Source organism: Emydura macquarii, unplaced genomic scaffold (assembly GCF_026122565.2).
Source record: "Emydura macquarii macquarii isolate MOO-44397 ecotype Brisbane River unplaced genomic scaffold, CSIRO-AGI_Emac_v2 contig_320, whole genome shotgun sequence".
Taxonomy (NCBI): Eukaryota; Metazoa; Chordata; order Testudines; family Chelidae; genus Emydura; species Emydura macquarii.
This window is the reverse complement of record NW_027130457.1, coordinates 15,220,863-15,239,432: the sequence shown is the minus strand read 5'-3', so window position 1 is coordinate 15,239,432 and position 18,570 is coordinate 15,220,863. Positions and strand designations below refer to the sequence as shown.

The 18,570-nt window shown below is 43.9% G+C and overlaps 1 protein-coding gene across 1 annotated transcript in view; it reads left to right on the top strand.

Moving 5' to 3' along the window:
* Window positions 1-2,462: 2,462 nt before the first annotated feature.
* LOC137140967 (solute carrier family 12 member 7) overlaps window positions 2,463-18,570 on the top strand; it is a 246,385-nt gene continuing 230,277 nt past the window's right edge. Inside the window, exon 1 of the mRNA XM_067529728.1 lies at window positions 2,463-2,958. Within this exon, the coding sequence (XP_067385829.1) occupies window positions 2,826-2,958 (133 nt within the window). The 5' untranslated portion in view covers window positions 2,463-2,825. The remainder of the gene's footprint in view (window positions 2,959-18,570) is intronic.

Sequence of the window (18,570 nt, the reverse complement as noted above, 5' to 3'; positions counted from 1 at the left end):
TGTGTCACAGCACAATAATACTGAAAAATTGCCTACTTTCTCATTTTTACCATATAATTATAAAATAAATCAATTGGAATATAAATATTGTACTTACATTTCAGTGTATAGTATATAGTGAAGTATAAACTGTAGTAGAAAGTGAGAGTCTGAGGCCTAGTATAATGGGCCTTGATGCAAGAGCTGAGGCCTGAACCAAAGTCTGGCTTTAGGAAACAGCAACTACTTGCCTGCTTACAAGCTCACTGACTGATGCAGGAATACAGCATTGGTAATACATTGGCATTCCTAAGAAGCAGTAGCAGAATGCCATTGTATTGTTAAGAGCAATAGGAGTCCTAACTCCCCCGATACATGATGATTGCAGAAACAATCCTGGGAGACAGTCCAAGTACTCCCCGAACAGCAGTACAATGCAGAGAGGCAGTACAAACTCTCCCCAAGATGCAGTAGTGCATAAACATAATCATGAAGGATAGTACAGAGATATCCTGACCTTAAAGTTAGAGACAGGAGGATGGATGAAGATGTTATGTATGACTTGGAGGCAAGGTACAATAACCAATATCAAAGACATCAAAGAGGTATTGTGTTACCTGGTTACATTAAGGTATAAAAAGGGGATCCTAGCAGAAGTATCTTTGTCCAGCTGAAGGGATAATGGAAAGTCCTGCTGTTAACAGAGTTGGTCCATTATGACGAGCATATGTCTTAGTGTACCTGTAGTGCCTATGGGGAGCTAGCACCGTGCTTCGCTTGCAATGGAACTCACACCACAGGCACACCCTAACCGACTGACAACGTAAACAAGTCATTGTCTATATGAAATTTTAGTTTGTACTGACTTCATTAGTGCTTTTTATGCAGCTTGTTGTAAAACTAGGCAAATATCTAGATGAGTTGATGTACTCCCTGGAAGACCTCTGCATACCCCCAGAAGTCCAGTGGTTCTCAACCAGGGGTATGTGACCTCTCTCCTAACTATTAGACAAGTGCATAGGATATTTACCTAGGGCAGAGGTCCCCAAACTGTGAGGCATGCCCCCTTAGCCTTCTGGGGGAGGGGAAAGAGAAGTGTGGTGGGGCCTGGGCCAGCCCCCACGGGGGCTGAGAGAATGTGCCATCCAGCTCTGTTCTGTCTGCCCCCATCTCTGCTCCAGCACTCCCTGGCTGCAGCCCCAGCCTAGGCTCCTGGAAGAGGACCCCTGCCTTGCTCCTGGCTGGCCCTGCAGACCCGGCTCCACAGCTGCAGTTTGGGCGCCAGCTTACAGGCCCCGACCGTGGCTTTGGCCCTGCTTCCAGCCCGACTGCAGCTCCTGGGGAGGGTGTACAGACCAGGTAAGGGGGAACGTGACCCCAAAAGTTTGGGGACCACTGGTCTAGGGTGTTGACTTGTTTCAAGTCCTCCCGCCACCTGATGAGAAGGTGTTTGAAAAAGACTGTGCCACCTCTTGAGTGCTCTAGCCACTGGTTTATGGCACAGTCTGAGGTGGGGCTTCCTCAGTCTTCTCTGTTGAAATTGTTCTACTTTGGGTAAATAATTAAAGTGTTGCTGGAGCAAGGAGCAGAATCCTGGGTCTCCCACAATCTAGGCAAATTCTCTAACCTCTGTAGAGTCATTCTCATGTTCATGCTTGCTCTCCCTGTGACTTTTAATTTAATTATTCAATCCAAAGAGAAACAGCTTCAATAGGAGACCCACACCTACATCAGAATACTTCATAGCCTGTTGGCTAGGGCACTCAACTGAGAGGTAGTTAATACCTGTTCTAATCTCTTCTGTTAATCAGGCACCGGGTTGACTTCAGCCAGCCATTTCCCATATCCTGACTGAGTACCCTAACCACTGTTATGAGGGAGGTCCTCCTCTTTCATTCCTACACCACTTATTTTGTATGGAGTTAGGCATGCCCTGATTAGGGCTACTGGATCAGCTTCCTCAGGTGAGTTAGGAAGATGGATACCTATTTGCCCTGGGTTTGTGCATAGGGGGCTTAGGTAGCCAGACACCTAGAATGAGGCAGCAGCATGCACACTCAGAGATAAAAACATAGGGAACTTTTACAGCACATGTATAAACACCCAGTGATTCCCTTCTTTCTTTCTTGGTGAAAAAGCATTCAGTGGCAGCTGAGTGGAGTTTTGTTAATACAAAGTGGTACCTAAAAACTGGGATTTAAGCGCCTAAGGTGGCAGCTAGTCACCTCGTCCTTTTGGGAACCTAGCCCCCAATGTCTCTTTTCAAGCAATTCTGCCCTGCTTAGGCCCTATCCACTCCCCTGAGGGTCGGTCACTCAGTCGCTGAGGGGAAAACGTGGTCTCCTATGCACTCAGGCTCGCAGAGGATTTTAGGACCCCTCCCAGTCAGCTGGCGAGTGTGGTGGAGAAAGTCATTATGAGCGGAGCAGTGGCGGCAGGGATTGGCTCTCGGGCATATATCTCTATTTAGGGAGATGGTAACGGTGGCGGGCCCTGGCTTGCCTCAGGCTCCTCTGACTCGCTCTGTACAGCCGCTGAAATTCCTAGGCATGGCAGCCGGCTGAACAGTTTGCAGCCTAGTAGTAAGAAATCAATCAAAGCCGCCCGGGGGAGGGAGGGACGGACGCACAGCACAGCACAGCACCGCACCAGCCCTCCCCCGGTGTGAGGAAATGGCTCTCACGTGAGGGAGGCGGCAGCTCAGGGACTGTCTTTCACTCACCCCGCGCTCCCGCCGGCCGGGGGAGGGAACACACCAGGCGCCGCCGCCGCCAACGCCCCGTTGCTCCGGAGCTCTGAGCGCACAGGGACCCCGGCGCTGCCCAGCCGGAAGAGAAACAATTACAATGCCCACCAGCTTCACGGTGGTGCCGGTGGAAGGGCAGGAGTCGGAGCCGCAGCTGCCGCCTAGCCGCCTACTGGAGGAGCCGACTCCGAGCCAGCAGCCCCAGGGGGAACTGTGCTATTCCGGGGAGCAGGGTGAGTCACAGGGGCTGAACCCCCCGGCACCGGCGGGACTGGGGCGGGCGAGCTCCAGGAGCTGCCCCGGAGGGAGCCGCACGCTTGGGTTGGAGCATGGAACTGGGGGAGCCCGGCTCTGCACACAAATGGGTCCTGCAGCTCTTATCCCAGTCCTGGCTCTGCTTGCGGCCACTGTTTCGTTTATTACCTGGCGGCACGGCACTGCACTGCACTCCGCCAGGGGCAGGGGCAGGGCTCTCTCAGCTCTGCACTGGACTGGAGTCTCCGCCTCACCAAGCAGCGCGCTGCAGGGGCTGTTTTACACTTACACGGAGTTGCTGCTGCTGTAGCTCGTCTCGCCACTAAACTTAACCGTCTGGCTCCCCGGCCTGAGGTGAGCCGCCTGGTAGCTGCCGTACTTGTGGTATTGGCCTGTTGCGCTAGGAGGAGGGGGAGGGTCAGGATTGTTGTGTGGGGGTTTCTCTGGGCGCCAGGAAGGATGGGCCAGTGCAGTGGGCAGTGGCTTCTCTTGGTATGGAGCGTTGGATTCTCCTTTCTATTTGTTTCTTCAGGTGGCCTTAGAGCAGCTGAAAACATTGAGGAGCCAGCCTAGCCACATCTACTATGTGCTTCTGTTGCATAGGCAGACAAGGAAGTGCTCTCCGGGGCTGTAGTTGGGCTGGAGTGGCCAGACTAGGTGGGTGGGAAAGGCATGTTCAGGGAAATGAGGCAGTTGTGAATGTTGGGCTGGCTGAGGCTGTCTACGGGAGTAGAGGGAATGGATAGAACAAGTTCTTGGCTACGCGCCAAAGGAACTAAATGGCAGGGATTTATCTTATGCAGAAGAGGATGTGGGAGGTGTGCTAAAAGTATGGCGGGGGGGAAAGCCAGGGGAGTGAGAAAACAAAATGAAGAGCAAAATTAACCAGCTAACTATTCCCCCTCCCCAAACAACAAAACTGGAAGACAGATACATAAATGCTACTGAATATTACATACCTGTTTAAGCAATTGCTGTAACTTGTTAACAGAGATGAAGAAGAGGGAAAGTGGTTGAATAGGAGGGAAGGTGGTCTGCAAGGTTGCAAATATTGGGGAGAAAGTACATAAGTTATCTTTTTTAAAGATGGGGTCCAGACTACTGCTGCCCTTAGGCCACGTTTGTTCAGCCATGCATTATGCTGGCAAGGACCCATACGCAGATCATTTCCTGCTGTGCTGGATAGCTTTCTCCACTAAACAGTAAAATGCCAGTGATTCAGACTACTAGGTTCTGGCATCAAAATTGCATCTGCCAGAATGGCAGAGGCAGTGATTCAGGTTTGTAGAAAGAACAAGTGTGTAAAGGAAAAAGAAGGATCTCATGAAACTAATCAATTATGTAATGGCGTTAAATATTCATTTTGACAATTGGGCTTGAGAATGATTGAGTGCAATTGGAGAATATATTAACAATCCTCCCCCCCCCCCCCCAAATCCTTCTTTAATTGTTAATTCTATTAAAATACATTGTTTTCTCTGACTAGATCATATTAGAGTAGTAATTTTCAAACTGTGGTTCTTGGGTCACATGATTCTGGGTCTTCCCCTTGTTTCCAGCTGCTAAACTGCTTTAAAGACCCTTATAAATACATTAAATACTTTCATTGTGTCATTTTTCCATATTAAAATATTGCTGTAGTTACTACAGGAATGTTATATGAGAAGACAGGTGGTTTACAAGGCAGTGTAGATTAACATGAGGCAATCTGGATTAATATAATCTGTATAATGAAAAGAATGAGGATCCCTATTCGAATCAGTTATAAACTTTTATGTACATGATAGTATGAGGATATAAGTGAGGTGGGGGATAAAGAAATGTCTGACAAATCAATTCCATAATTTTCAATTACATATACTTGAAGCTTCTCTAGGAAAAGTATAAAGTGATTTAAGAGTTTAGATGGAACAGTTTTTAAGCATTGTAAAAATGAGCTCAGACCAACAGGTATCATTATTATACTTCTGTAATCAATCTCAGGAACTAGATACAATTTTAATGGTACCCTCTGGAATTGCTTTCTGTTGTTTGTTGGGAACTTTGAACTTTGTTCTTCATAAATTTGATTTTCCTTATTCCAGGCTATATTTAAAAGATTGAAGAAGCGCTTGATATGAAAAGCATTGTATACTATCTAACTGTACTTATATACTCCAGGATCATTTTGTGCCAGGTTTAATTAATAGTGAAATGGTTGTTCAATCAACCTCTATAGATCAAAAACTGAAATTATTAAAATTGCCTTAAGGAGTAATGTTTCTTAATTTATTTTCTATATATGAAAATAGAACTTTTACATGTAAATGTAATGGAAACTTACTTTACAGGTGATCATTTCTGCTAAACAATATGTGAGAAGAGTATATTTGTTAAAATTTCTTAAAGAAAAGAGGAAAATGAGAGGCAATTTGGGGAGAAGGGGGAAAGACTGGTAATCAGACTATCAAAACATCTAACTTTTCTCAGCTTAAAGTGTTGCAAGCAGAAAAGGGATTTCATAACCGTCATCTTCTTGATATTGGTGTTTCTATTCAGAGAATCACAGATATGAAAAGTGAGTTGGTTTATTATATAATAGGAAGTTTCAATTGATAATTTCAACTTTAATCTATTGTGGAATCATCCTAGCAAAGTCATTTATTCCTATAGTTTTGGTTATTAATGTATGGTCTGTGGTTCTGAAGGGTTTTTTTTTAACTGTCTACTAGACAGATTATTAATTTCAGGGCCATTTCATCCAACAAAAGTCTAAAAAGCACACACTTTTTTACCAGAAGCCTCTTGGATACCTTTTAAAGACACTTTTTGTTTTGTTCAATATATTGGATGAAACAATGAATAAAGCATGGAGGGATCAATACAGCAATATTAGAGTAATGGTGTCAGTATTTTCTAACTATGGTTAAATCAGGAGCAGAATACTCTGACATTTCATGGATGGTGGTTCAAGCCTCTCCTTTTCCATGATTGATCCCTCCCCCCCCCCCTGCTGTTTGGTCCGATTTTGTTTTTAATGTTAACTGTTTGGAGAAATTTTGTTTATATTTAAGGCAGAAACATACCATCAAAATTATTAGGAACCACATGATGTTCTTTGGAAGGGATGATGTAGTTTCTTGTAGATAGGGGTTAACTGTCAGAGGCAAGGAAATCATTTCAGTCATTCCATCAATTTATATACAAGAATCTAGGTTTTGTTTCATTTTGTTACTAATGTTTTCTGTTATGGAGCAATGGTAGTTAGATTTCAGTTTAAACTATGCTTCAGTTTATGATGTAACTTAACAGGAGATTTAAACCTTTATTTTAAAAAATGTCACTGAAATAGCAAAAAAATAAAATATGGAATATAAATTTTGAGTACTATTTGACTTTTTCATGGTAGATTGATGAAAAATGAATTGATAGAGCATAATACCTGTACAGAATTTATCCCTTTTGGCAATTGCATTAGACTGTCTTACTCTTTTTTTATAGCTCTTTTGCAAGAAATGTAAAAATTCTCTGCAATCTGTTCTTTGTCCACATTGTTGCTTCTTGTGCTGATTACTCAAATATCAGTTATATTTATTTATAGATCATGTTATAATATTTTATCTGTAGCTGCAAATTTGTGTGCCAGCCTGAACATGCTGACATTGATGACAGTTCTGCTATTCCGTGAGCAGAGAGGGACAAAACCTATTGCCAAATACCTCTGAGTTTAGGAGAAAATGTCCTAAACTGAGGAAGAGGAGACCAGGAATTCAAATCTCACTTCTAAGGGCTGTTTAAATTCCCACACAGTTTACTATCCTTATTATTGACTAGGGGTATGCCTACACTTAAAACGCTATCACTGTTGTGCCACTGTAGTGCTTCAGTGTAGACACTACCTATCTGATGGGAGGGATTCTCCCATTAGTGTAGGTAATCCACTCCTGGCGGTAGCTAGGTCAATGAAATAATTCTTCTGTTGACCTAGTGCTAGATACACAGGGACTTAGGTCGGCTTAACAATGCCACTCAGGAGTATGGATTTTTCATACCTCGACTGACATAGTTCAATAGATCTAATTTTCTAGTGTGGACCAGGCCTAAGGTCATGAACTCTCACCTAGAAGACCATCAGGTAATTGCTGCTGAATGCTTCTTCCTCTCTCTGCCCCTTCTTAAAATAAAATTAGAGCACTTACGCAAAATTAGAGTGCTTCTTCAAAGCCTCTTGAACTCATCAGGTGGGTTAGCATAGTTAGGAGCAGCTTTGACAGCATAATTTCTCCCTCTGATTCCCAGGTGCTTCCTTTTTCCCTGATGGGGGAGATAGCCATTAAGGTACACTAAAGCTGTGTAAATAAACAATAAGTTAGCAAACACCTTCATATGGCCTATAATATGCTTTCACCTCCAACAAGTACCAAAAATAATACATTTGGCAACTTCATAAAACCTAAACAGTGATCTCAGCAATCTTATGGCAGAATAACTTCCCAAATGCATGGAATGTGTGGAAGATGTGCTGATCTGTTAATATAATTTATATATAAAACTCAAGACATCACCATTTAGATTTTTCATTAGAGTATAAGTTTTAAGTTGTGGTATGTATTGCATTTTGGTATCTGCTGGAGATGGAAATAAGCCTTATGGAGCAGTGCAGTGCATGATAGATAATGTGAAGGGGGAAAAACATACAAGTCTGTCTCCCTAATTTATCTCAATGCTCTTCATGTTTTGGTTGGATGGATTTGGTCCTGTTGCAGATTTATCTGTTCATAAACAAAGTTTTTGTTTTGTATTTTTAATAAATAATTCCCTTAATATATAGTTGACTCATAGACTGGAAGGTCAGAAAGGACCAATATGATCATTTAGTCTGACCTCCTGCACAATGCAGGCCACAGAACCTCACCCACCCACTCCTGTAATAAAACTCTAACCTATGACAGAGTTATTGAAGTCCTCAAATCATGATTTAAAGACTTCAAAGTACAGAGAATCCAAGTGATGTGTGCCCATGCTGCAGAGGAAGGTGAAAAAACCTCAGAGCCTTTGCCAATCTGCCCTAGGGGAAAATTCCTTCCTGACCCCAAATATGGCGATCAGTTAAACCTTGAGCATGTGGACAAAACTCACCAGCCAGACACCTAAGAAAGAATTCTCTGTAATAACTCAAAACCCACCCCATCTGACATCCCTTCACAAGCCACTGGCATATCTACCACCAGTAGTCAAAGATCAGTCAATTGCCAAACTAGGCTGTCCCATCATAGCATCCCCCTCCATAAATTTATCAAGCTCAGTTTTGAAGCCAGCTAGGTTTTTTGCTCCCCTGGGAAGGCTATTCCAGAACTTCACTCCTCTGATGGTTAGAAACCTGCGTCTAATTTCAAATTTAAACTTCCTGATTGCCAGTTTATATCCATTAGTTCTTGTGTCCACATTGGCACTGAACTTAAATAATTCCTCTCCCTCCCTGGTATTTATCCCTCTGATGTATTTATAGAGAGCAATCATATCGCCTCTCAGCTTTTCCTTCGTTAGGCTAAATAAACCAAGCTCTTTGAGTCTCCTCTCATAAGGCAGGTTTTCCATTCTGCGGATCATCCTAGTAGTTCTTCTGTGCACCTGTTCCAGTTTGAATTTATCTTTCTTAAACATGGAAGACCAAAACTCTCACAATGTTCCAGATGAGGCCTCACTAGCGCCTTGTATGACGGTACGAACACCTCCCTATCTCTACTGGAAATACCTCATCTGCTGCATCCAAGGACCACATTAGCTTTTTTTCATGTCCACATCACATTGGCGGCTCATAGTCATCCTGTGATCAACCAATACACCTAGGACCTTCTTCTCCTCTGTCACTTCCAACTGACCCTGATTTAGTCCCACTAAACTGTTTGAGTTCGGCTTCTACCTCAGATGTGGTAATTTCTACCTCCATATCCTCATTCCCTTTAGCCACTCTACCACTATCCCCAAGTTCATCATTAGCCTACTTAAAAACAGAGGCAAAGTATTTGTTTAGATATTGGGCCATGCCTAGATTATCCTTCACTTCCACCCATCCTCAGTGCTTAGTGATCCCACTTCTTCTTTCTTAGTTTTCTTTCTATTTTTGTGGCTATAGAACCTTTTAACTATTGGTTTTAATTTCCTTTGCAAAGTCCAACTCTATTTGGCTTTTGCCTTTCTCACTTTATCTGTACATTTTCTGAACTCCAAGAGGTAGCTTTCATTGCCGATTCCTCCCATTTTCCACTCCTTTGTAGGCTTTCGGCTTTCTCTTGATCACCTGTCTGAGATGCTTATTCATCCAGCTTAGTCTACAACTCTTGCCTATGAATTTTCCTTGGGATGCAGGCTTCAGATAGTTCCAGCAACTTTGACTTGAAGTAATTCCAAGCCTCCTCCACCTTTAGATCTATGAGTTCTTCAGTCCAGTCTACTTCCCCAACTAATTCCCTTAATTTTTTAAAGTTAGCCCTTTTGAAGTCAAAGACTTCAGTCACAGATCTATTTTTGTTTATCCTTCCATTTAGTTTGAACTGAATTAGCTCATGGTTGCTTGAACCAAGGTTGTCCCCTACAACCAGTTTTTCTACGAGATCCTTACTACTCACCATTATCAAATCTAAAATGGCATCCCCTCTTGTTGATTCAGTAATTATTTGGTGAGGGAATCTGTCGGCTATCATATCCAGGAAAATCTGGGCCCTATTATTACTACTAGCAGTTGTCCTCCAGTCTATATTTGGGAAGTTCCATAATCACACAGTTCCCAGTAGTATTTACTTCATTAGAAGCCTTAAATTAGAAGTTTCTATCCATGTCTATATCCGATCCTGATGGTCTATAGCACACCCCAAGCACTATCCCAGGGGAAACGCTAGTAGTTTTCTTCCCCAATGTGATTTTTTTACTCAGACAGAGTCTGTCTTATCAATTCCGTCACTTCTAATTTCTTTACAGTCTACCTCATCATTGATATACAATGCTGCTTCACCAACTTTGCCTTTGTTTCTGTCTTTCCTAAACAGCACATACCCTTCAATATTTGTACACCAGTTGTGAGCATGTTTCTGTTATCCCTATAATATCTAGTTTCACTTCCTCTACCAGTAGCTCTAGTTCCTCCATTTTGTTACCTGGGCTCCTCGCATTGGTGTACAAACATCTTAATTTTTGCTGTTTGGCTTTGCTCACATTCCTTATCTGATTTGGCACAATCATTCTACTGACAATATTGCCTTTTAGACTGGTATCTACACTACCCTTCCTCTTAATGTTCATTCTGCTCCCCACTGCTGTGTCCTTTCTTACTTCATTTTCCTCCCTCTCAATGCTAAAATCAGGCGTGGAGATTACTTGCACATCTCCCAACAATCTCCCCCCAACTCCCTAGTTTTAAAGCTTTTTTAATCAGTTGTGCCAACCTCCATCCTAGAAGTGCATTTCCCTCCCTACTCAGGTGAAGTCCATTGAAGAAAACAGTCCTCTGTTCATGAATGTCTCCCAGTGGCCATACATCCCAAAGCCCTCCTTATAGCACCACTGCCTGAGCCATCTGTTGATCATCAGAATCTTCTTACACCTTTATTGTCCTCCTCTTGAGACAGGCAGAATCCCACTGGGAAATCAATGCTCAGGTGATCTTCAAAGAGTCTTCCCTTATCTGGGATAGTGTTCTTTGATACATTCCAGCGAGAATCTAGCTATATCATTTGTTCCCACATGAAGGAGATTGACATTGCTTTGTATACAGTCCTCCCTTGCCCCTCCACTTTGACTATTCTAATAAAGAACTGAATTTGCTTACTGACACTGCTTGCTCTCATAGATTTTAAAGCCAGAAGGGATCACTAGTTTTCTGACCTAGTCTTGCATTCCCCCTGTTATACCTGGATTGAGCCCAATATCTTTTTGTTTGAAGCATATCTTCTAGAAAGGCATCCAGTCTTGATTTAAAGACCTCAAGAGATGGGGAATCCACCACTTCTCTTGGTAATTTGTTCCATTCTCCCTGTTAAAAAACAACAACTTGTGTCTCATTTCTAGTTTGTTGGTCTGATTTCACCTTCCAGCCATTCATTTTTGTTACAATTGATTAAAAACCCCTTTAGTTCCAAGTATTTTCTCCCTGTGAAAGTAATTATAGCAGGGCAGGTTAAGACCAGGTTTTTGTTTAAACCTAGAGTTCAAGTCTTCTGAAGTCTGTGGTTACTTGGATTGTCTTGAAATTTGGCTTGTCTCCATTGGTGTGCTAGATACTGTTAGTAGTCCAAATTTAGGGCCATTTGTGAAACAGCTTTCTAAAATACGGCCCCTAGGAGCAGGGGGGGAAAGGGACACATTATTTCTTGAGGCTGAGAGAATCTGGCAATATTATTTTCATCAGGGATAGTGATCAAACCAGGTTTCAGATCATTGCATCTTGGTGACCAACCCTCAAGAGTTACCCCAACAGAATTGATGGCACTGGCCAGTCCTTTTGGGGAAAAACAAACTAAAACTTTATCTGAAAAAGATTTTGGTTTTTCTAATGTAGCCTTTTATGCTAACTGATGTGCTAACAAAATTACACGGAGCATAGGCCGACAAAGAAGTTAACAAAATTGTCGAATTTTCTCACAAACTACATAACTCAAGGGAATAAACAGTAGTTCTTTGATCCTGACCAAGCCAGTGTCAATTCCTTTAGTAGAAATTTAGAAAAGGTTGCGTGGCATATTGCTAACATCCATCAGGGCTTTTATTATTATTATTTTGGGAGAATGTAATCCAAGTGTGTGATGGCTGGTGGTTTTTTGTTTAAAAAAAATATGGGAATGTTTGCTGTTGGGGAGGGGCAGTTTAGGGGAGGAAGTGGGAGGAATAGGGATGAGGGATTTGGGGCTGGGTAAATGGGAAGGGTGATAACCTCCCCTCATGTGTGCTGAGATCAGGAGGGTCTTTGCCTGCTGGGGTTGTCTGAGCCCCATTCCCTGCACTGCTGTGTGTATGCCAGGATCTGGGATTTCCTGCCCCTCTGGGGTGTCTGAATACCTCTCTCTGCTCCCTCATGTGAGCCAGGTTTTGCAGGGGCTTGCCTTACTCAGGGGAGTGTGAGCTGCACTCCTTACTTTCCCTGTGAGCTGGTACCTGGGGAAGCTCTGCCTCTCTGGGTGGGGAGCTTAGAACAGCATCCTCAGAGTCAGAGCATGCACTGAGAACATGTTTGGTGCTGAAGCTGGAGTGAAGACTGAGGAGCTGAGATTGGGTAATATGCTTGACACATCAGAAACTCTCCAGAACCTAGGAGGGAGGAAGGCAACACACACTGAAATGAATGGAGCAGTTCACACATCTGAGCTCTTGTTTCAGGCTGTATTCATCTCCAGGAGATATTCTCTTTCAGATGAGAACATTTCATTGTGATTAGTGAGCCATTTAGTACCTCTCTGAGCCTGCAACTTTGAAGTTGGAAACCCACAGTGGGCAGAAATCTGAGAACAAATGGAAAAATCTGCCTCTGTCAAGTTTTTTATATAAATGTAATCTGAGTACGACAGACTATTCAGAAGGTGCTGAAACTATTTTTGAAAAGAAAATAAATTTCCCATGGATACTGGGAGGGGTGGAGTGACTGGTGCAAGAGTAGGTATGGGGAAGACGGGTTTGGGTCTGCAGCAAGGGATAGGGTTATTGTGGGGAGGGGATATAAATTGGAATGGATGGTAGGGAAGGGAGGGCAGGATTGGGGGGCTCAAATAGGAGGGGGATTAGGGCTGTTGGAAGGGTAGAAGTTAGGAGTGGTTGGAGAATATGGGGGATAGCAGGGGAAGTTGGGGTGGGAGCAATGTCAACCCTGAATTACATGAGAATGTAAAACCTGACCCATGCTGGGTCAGACCAGTGGTCCATCTAGACCAATGTCCTATCTTCCGACAGTGGCCAATGCCAGGTGCTTCCGAGGGAATGAACAGAACAGGTAATCATCAAGTCAGCCATCCTCTGTTGCCTATTCCCAGCTTCTGGCAAACAGAGATTAGGGACACTTCAGAGCATGGTTTTGCATTCCTGCCCATCCTGGCTAATAGCCATCGATGGACCTATCCTTCATGAACTCATCTAGTTCTTTTTTAATCCTGTTATAGTCTTTGCCTTCACAGCATCCAAGTTCCACAGGTTGACTGTGTGCTGTGTGAAGAAATACTTCCTTTTATTTGTTTTAAACCTGCTGCCTATTACATTCATTTGGTGACCCCTAGTTCTTGTGTTATGAATAAGGTTAAGATTTTGTCACGGTTATTTTTGGTAAAAGTCAGGGAGAGTTCACGGACAATAAACACAAATTCACGGAAACTGTGACCTCTCTCTGACTTTTACTAAAAATAATTGTCTTTGACAAAATGGGGGCTGGGGTGGGATGAGAGCAATGGGGCAGGATCTTCCCACTGTCTGCAGAGACTGGGAGCTGGGGGCCAGGACTGTGAGCTCTGGGTCTGTGGGACCCCTGCGGTGGCCGCCCAGAGCTGCAGGGGGGCCTCCGGCGCTGCCCGCAGCGGCTGGGATCTGTGGGATCTGCGGCTTCAGAGGCTCCCTGTTGCTGGCAGTTGTGGATCGGAGCTCCAGGGGCATCCCACCACCCTCAGCGGCTGGGAGATGCAGAGGCCGCCAGTGGCGGCAGGGAGCTCCAGGGACTGTTGCCCCGCCCCTACTGCCTGTGGCAGCAGGGAACTCTGGGGGTTTCCTGCTGCTAGCTGCCATGTCCCCTCTTTGCCCTGTCCATGGGGGCAGGGAGCTGCTGGGCCCCTGTTGACTGACAGTTCATGTACCCCCACCCCCTCCCCAGCTGAAGCAGAAAATGTCACGGAGGTCGCAGGAAGTCACAGATTCAGTAACTGCTGTGACCTTTGTGACATAATCTTATCCTTAGTTATGAGAAGGAATAAATAACCCTTCCTTATTTACTTTTTCCACACTAGTCAGGATTTTATAGACATCTATCATATCCCTCCTTAGTCGTCTCTTTTCCAAACTGAAAAGTCCCAGTCTTATTAATCTCTCTCCATATGGAAGCTGTTCCATTCCCCTAATCATTTTTGTTGCCCTTTTCTGTACCTTTTCCAAATTCAAATACGTTTTTTTTAAGATGGGGCGACCAGCTCTGCATGCAGTATTCAAGATGTGGGCCTACCATGGATTTATAAGGAGGCAATGTGATATTTTCTGTCTTACTATCTATCCCTTTCCTAATGATTCCAAACATTCTGTTAGCTTTTTTGACTGCTGCTGCACATTGAGTGGATGTTTTCAGAGAACTGTCTGCAATGACTCCAAGATCTCTTTCTTGAGTGGTAAGAGCTATATTAGACAAGACATCATCATTTTATATATATAGTTGGGATTATGTTTTCCAATGTGCATTACTTTGTATTTATTAAAATTGAATTTCATCCACCATTTTGTTGCAGATCGCGTTGTAACTCTTCATAGTCTGCCTTGGACTTACAAACCTACTCAAGATAGTTATCATCTACAAATTTTGCCACCTGTCTGAATTTTCCCCTTCAGTGTGTGTGCTAGGATCTGGAGGAGCCCCTGCCCCTTTGCAGGGGTCTGAGGCGCACTCCCTGCCTGTTGTGTATTAGGATCTGGGAGACCTTGCTCCTTTTGGATGCCCGAGCCCCTCTCCCTACTCCTCCATGTGAGCTGGGATCTGGGGTGGGGAAAATGAAGGTAACATAAATATAAACATCTGAAATCCGGAAAATGAATAGTTAAGATACACATCACCCTGTGTGGGGTGAGGGGGTTGGCCAGTGTGTGTGACTGAGGGGCTTGATTTGGGTGGGCTGGATGAACCTGAAGCATGGCTGGGGAAGCTTGACTGAAGGAGGGGCAGGAGTCCCAGCTGGGGCTAGGGTGTGAGTGGTGCAGCTTGGACTGCATAATTCAGGTAGCATGTGGGCCCTCCAATAAGCTGCTGCTACGTGTGAGATGTGTACATAGTAGCATAAGTCAGGTAACAATATGGAGCAACTTCTTACGCAATGGCTTCTACAGTGGCAACTAATGGCATGATGGGATGGGAAAGGGAGGGGCTACATATTATGGGGAATGGTGGGGGAAGAGGAGGAAAAGGAGTGAAACACCAGTCTTCTCTTGCAGGCTTAGTTATGTAAGAACCATGTAATAAACTGTTATGATTTTGGGTCATAGTACGGGAATGAGATTTCTCTCATTGGCCTTGTTAGCAACCACACATTGTAAACATTTCAAAGCACTACCATTATCTCCATTCCACTATAACAAAATGTACAGGAGTGGGGCAGGAACACTGAGGAATTGCACAGCAATGGTGTGGCTGGAAAGACCATGGGACTGAAACAACTCCTAGCTCTACCACTGGCCTGCTAGTTGAACTTGGGCAAGTCACTTCACCTGTTTTGTGCCTCAGTTCCCCATCTGTAAAATGGGCATAATGATGTAAAGCTCTTTGAGAGTTACTGATGAAAAGCGCTATATAAAAGTTATTACCTAGCCACAGTAACATAAACTGCAAACCTAGGTGAGAACTAAAACTATCAAAATTACCATTAACTCTTACAAACAAACATTTCTCTTTGCTATTCAATTTCCTACTTTTTTTAAACAAACATTTTAGATCTGGTCCACACTACAAAATTATATTTAAATAAATAAAATTTAAATTAAAATTTAATTTATTTAAAATTAAATTTCATTTTATAATTAAAAAATTAGGTTGATATAAGCTGCCTTGCATTGACCCAGCTATGCAGGTGTCTGCACCTAAATTAGTCTCCCACTGATGTAAGTGCCCCATTACACTGACATAACACCTTCCTGAGCAGCATAGAGCCATGGTCAATGTATATAGGTCAATGCAGCATGAGTGCAGACACTGTTGTTTATGTTGACCTGTGACGTTTCCCTCCTGCAATCCAGACTGGTGTGTAGCTGTGTCACCCCAATTCCTCACTCCTGGGCCCCGATTTACCCTGCTTTGCTGTGTGAACCACCCAATCCTGAGTCAGTCCACGCCCAGCATCCTGTGAGTAATCGGTCCCTGACCTAGTGAAGGAGTGCTTTAGGGCAGCCACTCATGGGATAGACCCCCAGCAAACACCCGCAGTCCCAGATGCAATCCCAGGAACTGCCGTCTTGCAGATTTCAGTGCTGTACACTGCACCCTGCAAGCTCATTTACATTTGTCTGTCAATTTATCAAAGAAATTGATACGCACCAGATCCCTCACTCTAAGTGAAGTCTCTGCACACACTCAATCCATATGCACTGTTTTAGATAAATGTTTGACTACAACAAGATTTTAAGTGGATCTAAGTCAGATTAATATAAATCAAAAGATTAACAATAAATCGAGTTAATCACAATTAACTAAAAGATAACCCACATTCTAAACTAAGATTAATATTTCAGTCTCTTACGGTCTATGATGTTAGCGTACCACACAGGCTGATTGCAATGTGTCTTGCAACCAGGCTCTCTCCTCTCCCCTATGGGTAGTTGCCAGTATTTGATGTTGCTTGGAAGATAGATTCCAGAGGAGAGCCCTGAGACAAAGATGCCTCTTTCTTTTTAACAAGTTTTCTCAACACCCCTTGGGGTCAGGTGACCATCCATGTCTGGCAATGGGCATGATTTTTCCCTCTTGAGCCAAAGTGCTCAAAAATGCTTAGGCCAGTCCATTGTTCCTGTATGTATGCCTCTGCTGGGCGTGGAACCACAGCTTTGTGTTTGTCTGTATCTAATCAAGCCATGTGAGATATACATTTGGGGATATTATATAGCAGAGTTTCATATCTGCACATATGTATAACATTGCAGAAAACATGCTACCATAACAATAATGTTCAGTATGTCATGAGCATTCCAAAAACACCTTACATGATAATACTTTTGCATCAGACAATACACAGTTACACTGTAAGGGTGAACATGAATGATACACAAATCACACTATAAAGATGTACATAGGGTACAGCGTGTCACATGATCCTAACAATCCTCCAGCAGCTGTTCCACAGTTCCAGACACTGACTGCTCTGGTTGCAATTGCGAACTGTGCTGCCAGGATTCACATAGACAAGAAGCCTCCTAGCCCTTTAAAGCCCTGTGAATTTTTGAAATGCCTTTTCCTGATTGCCCTGCTTGGCGAGCAGCAGCTGTCCACTGTTGTGTGCAACTCCCCAGCTGACCATGTTGGCTATGTGCTTCAGATACACTCTGGGTTTGAGTAGACGGGAGATATTGGATCTCCTGGGTCTGTGGGGAGAAGGGGCTGTGCAAGCACAGCTACACACCAGCCATTGAAACACTGATCTACACGAACAGATTGCTTGGGGGATGCAGAAGAACAGCTATGACAGGGACCTGCAGCATTGCTGTGTGAAAGTGAAGGAGCTGTGGCAGGCATACCAGAAGGCCAGAGAGGCCAACAGTGCTGAGTCACAGACCTGCCACTTTTACAAAGAGCTGCATGTCATACTTGGCGGAGATCCCACTACCCCACATACCACCATAGATACCAGTGAGGAGACTGAGTCACAGGACCCTGGTATGAATAATGAGGACAAGGAGAAGATGGAAGAAGAAGATGGGGGACATGTGATGAGAGGGTCAGCTATGCCATAAGACAGGACCTGTCCACTGCAGTCCAGTCAGTCCAGGCAGTCGAGCATAGATGAGCCCAAAGCAGCGGAAGGATCCTTGGGTAATAGTGTACATTTATTTCCCACTATGGTGATGATGCCCCCAGGTCAACTGGATATGGTTATAGACTGTGTATTAATTTACTTGTACTAGAAGAAGTAGTGATACAACAAAGAGAGGTACCGTTATCTGTTTTTCATTGCCCTGTAGAGTTAGGAGCAGTGGAGCAGTTTATGTACATAGAGATGTCCCCTGAAACTTCCTGAGAGATCTCGATGAAACTTTTATGGAGGTACTCTGCAATCCTCTCCCAATGGTTTCTAGGGAGGGCTGCCTTATTTTTAGCTCTGTGGTAGGAAACTTTCCCACATCACTCAGTGATAACTTTGGCAGCTGCCATTACAGTACACAGGTTAGCAGCATACGAGCTGGGGTGGCTTTCGGATGCCAGCAGCAGCTGTGCTCTGTCTGCCTTTTAGCTGACATATCAGCTAAAATCATCACTGCTGTGGAAAATGGTGCAGGTATTCATTGTCATTATCCTACATTAATAGTTTCATGCAAATGACCAATTCCATTTCCCTTACCTTTGATGGGTCTTACTCATCACGGTTTGATCTGAGAGTGGCTCTGGGGCATAGGCGTGCGCACGGAGTTTGCCTAGACACACCCTAATGCAGGGCTTGACAAAACCGTAACGTGACGCGAGCTGCCGCCGAAAAGAAAGACCCCAGCATTTTTTCTCGGCGGCGGGCAAGACAGTGCTAGCTGCCGCCGAAACAGATGACGCAGCAATATTTTTCGGCGGAGAGTAAAGCAGCAAGGGTAAGTCAATTTTAATTCAGTGTGGCCCGAAAATTCCCTGGATGCACATTCTAATGTAATGTGCTGCGCACACCTATGCTCTGGGGATCAGGAACTCCAAAGTA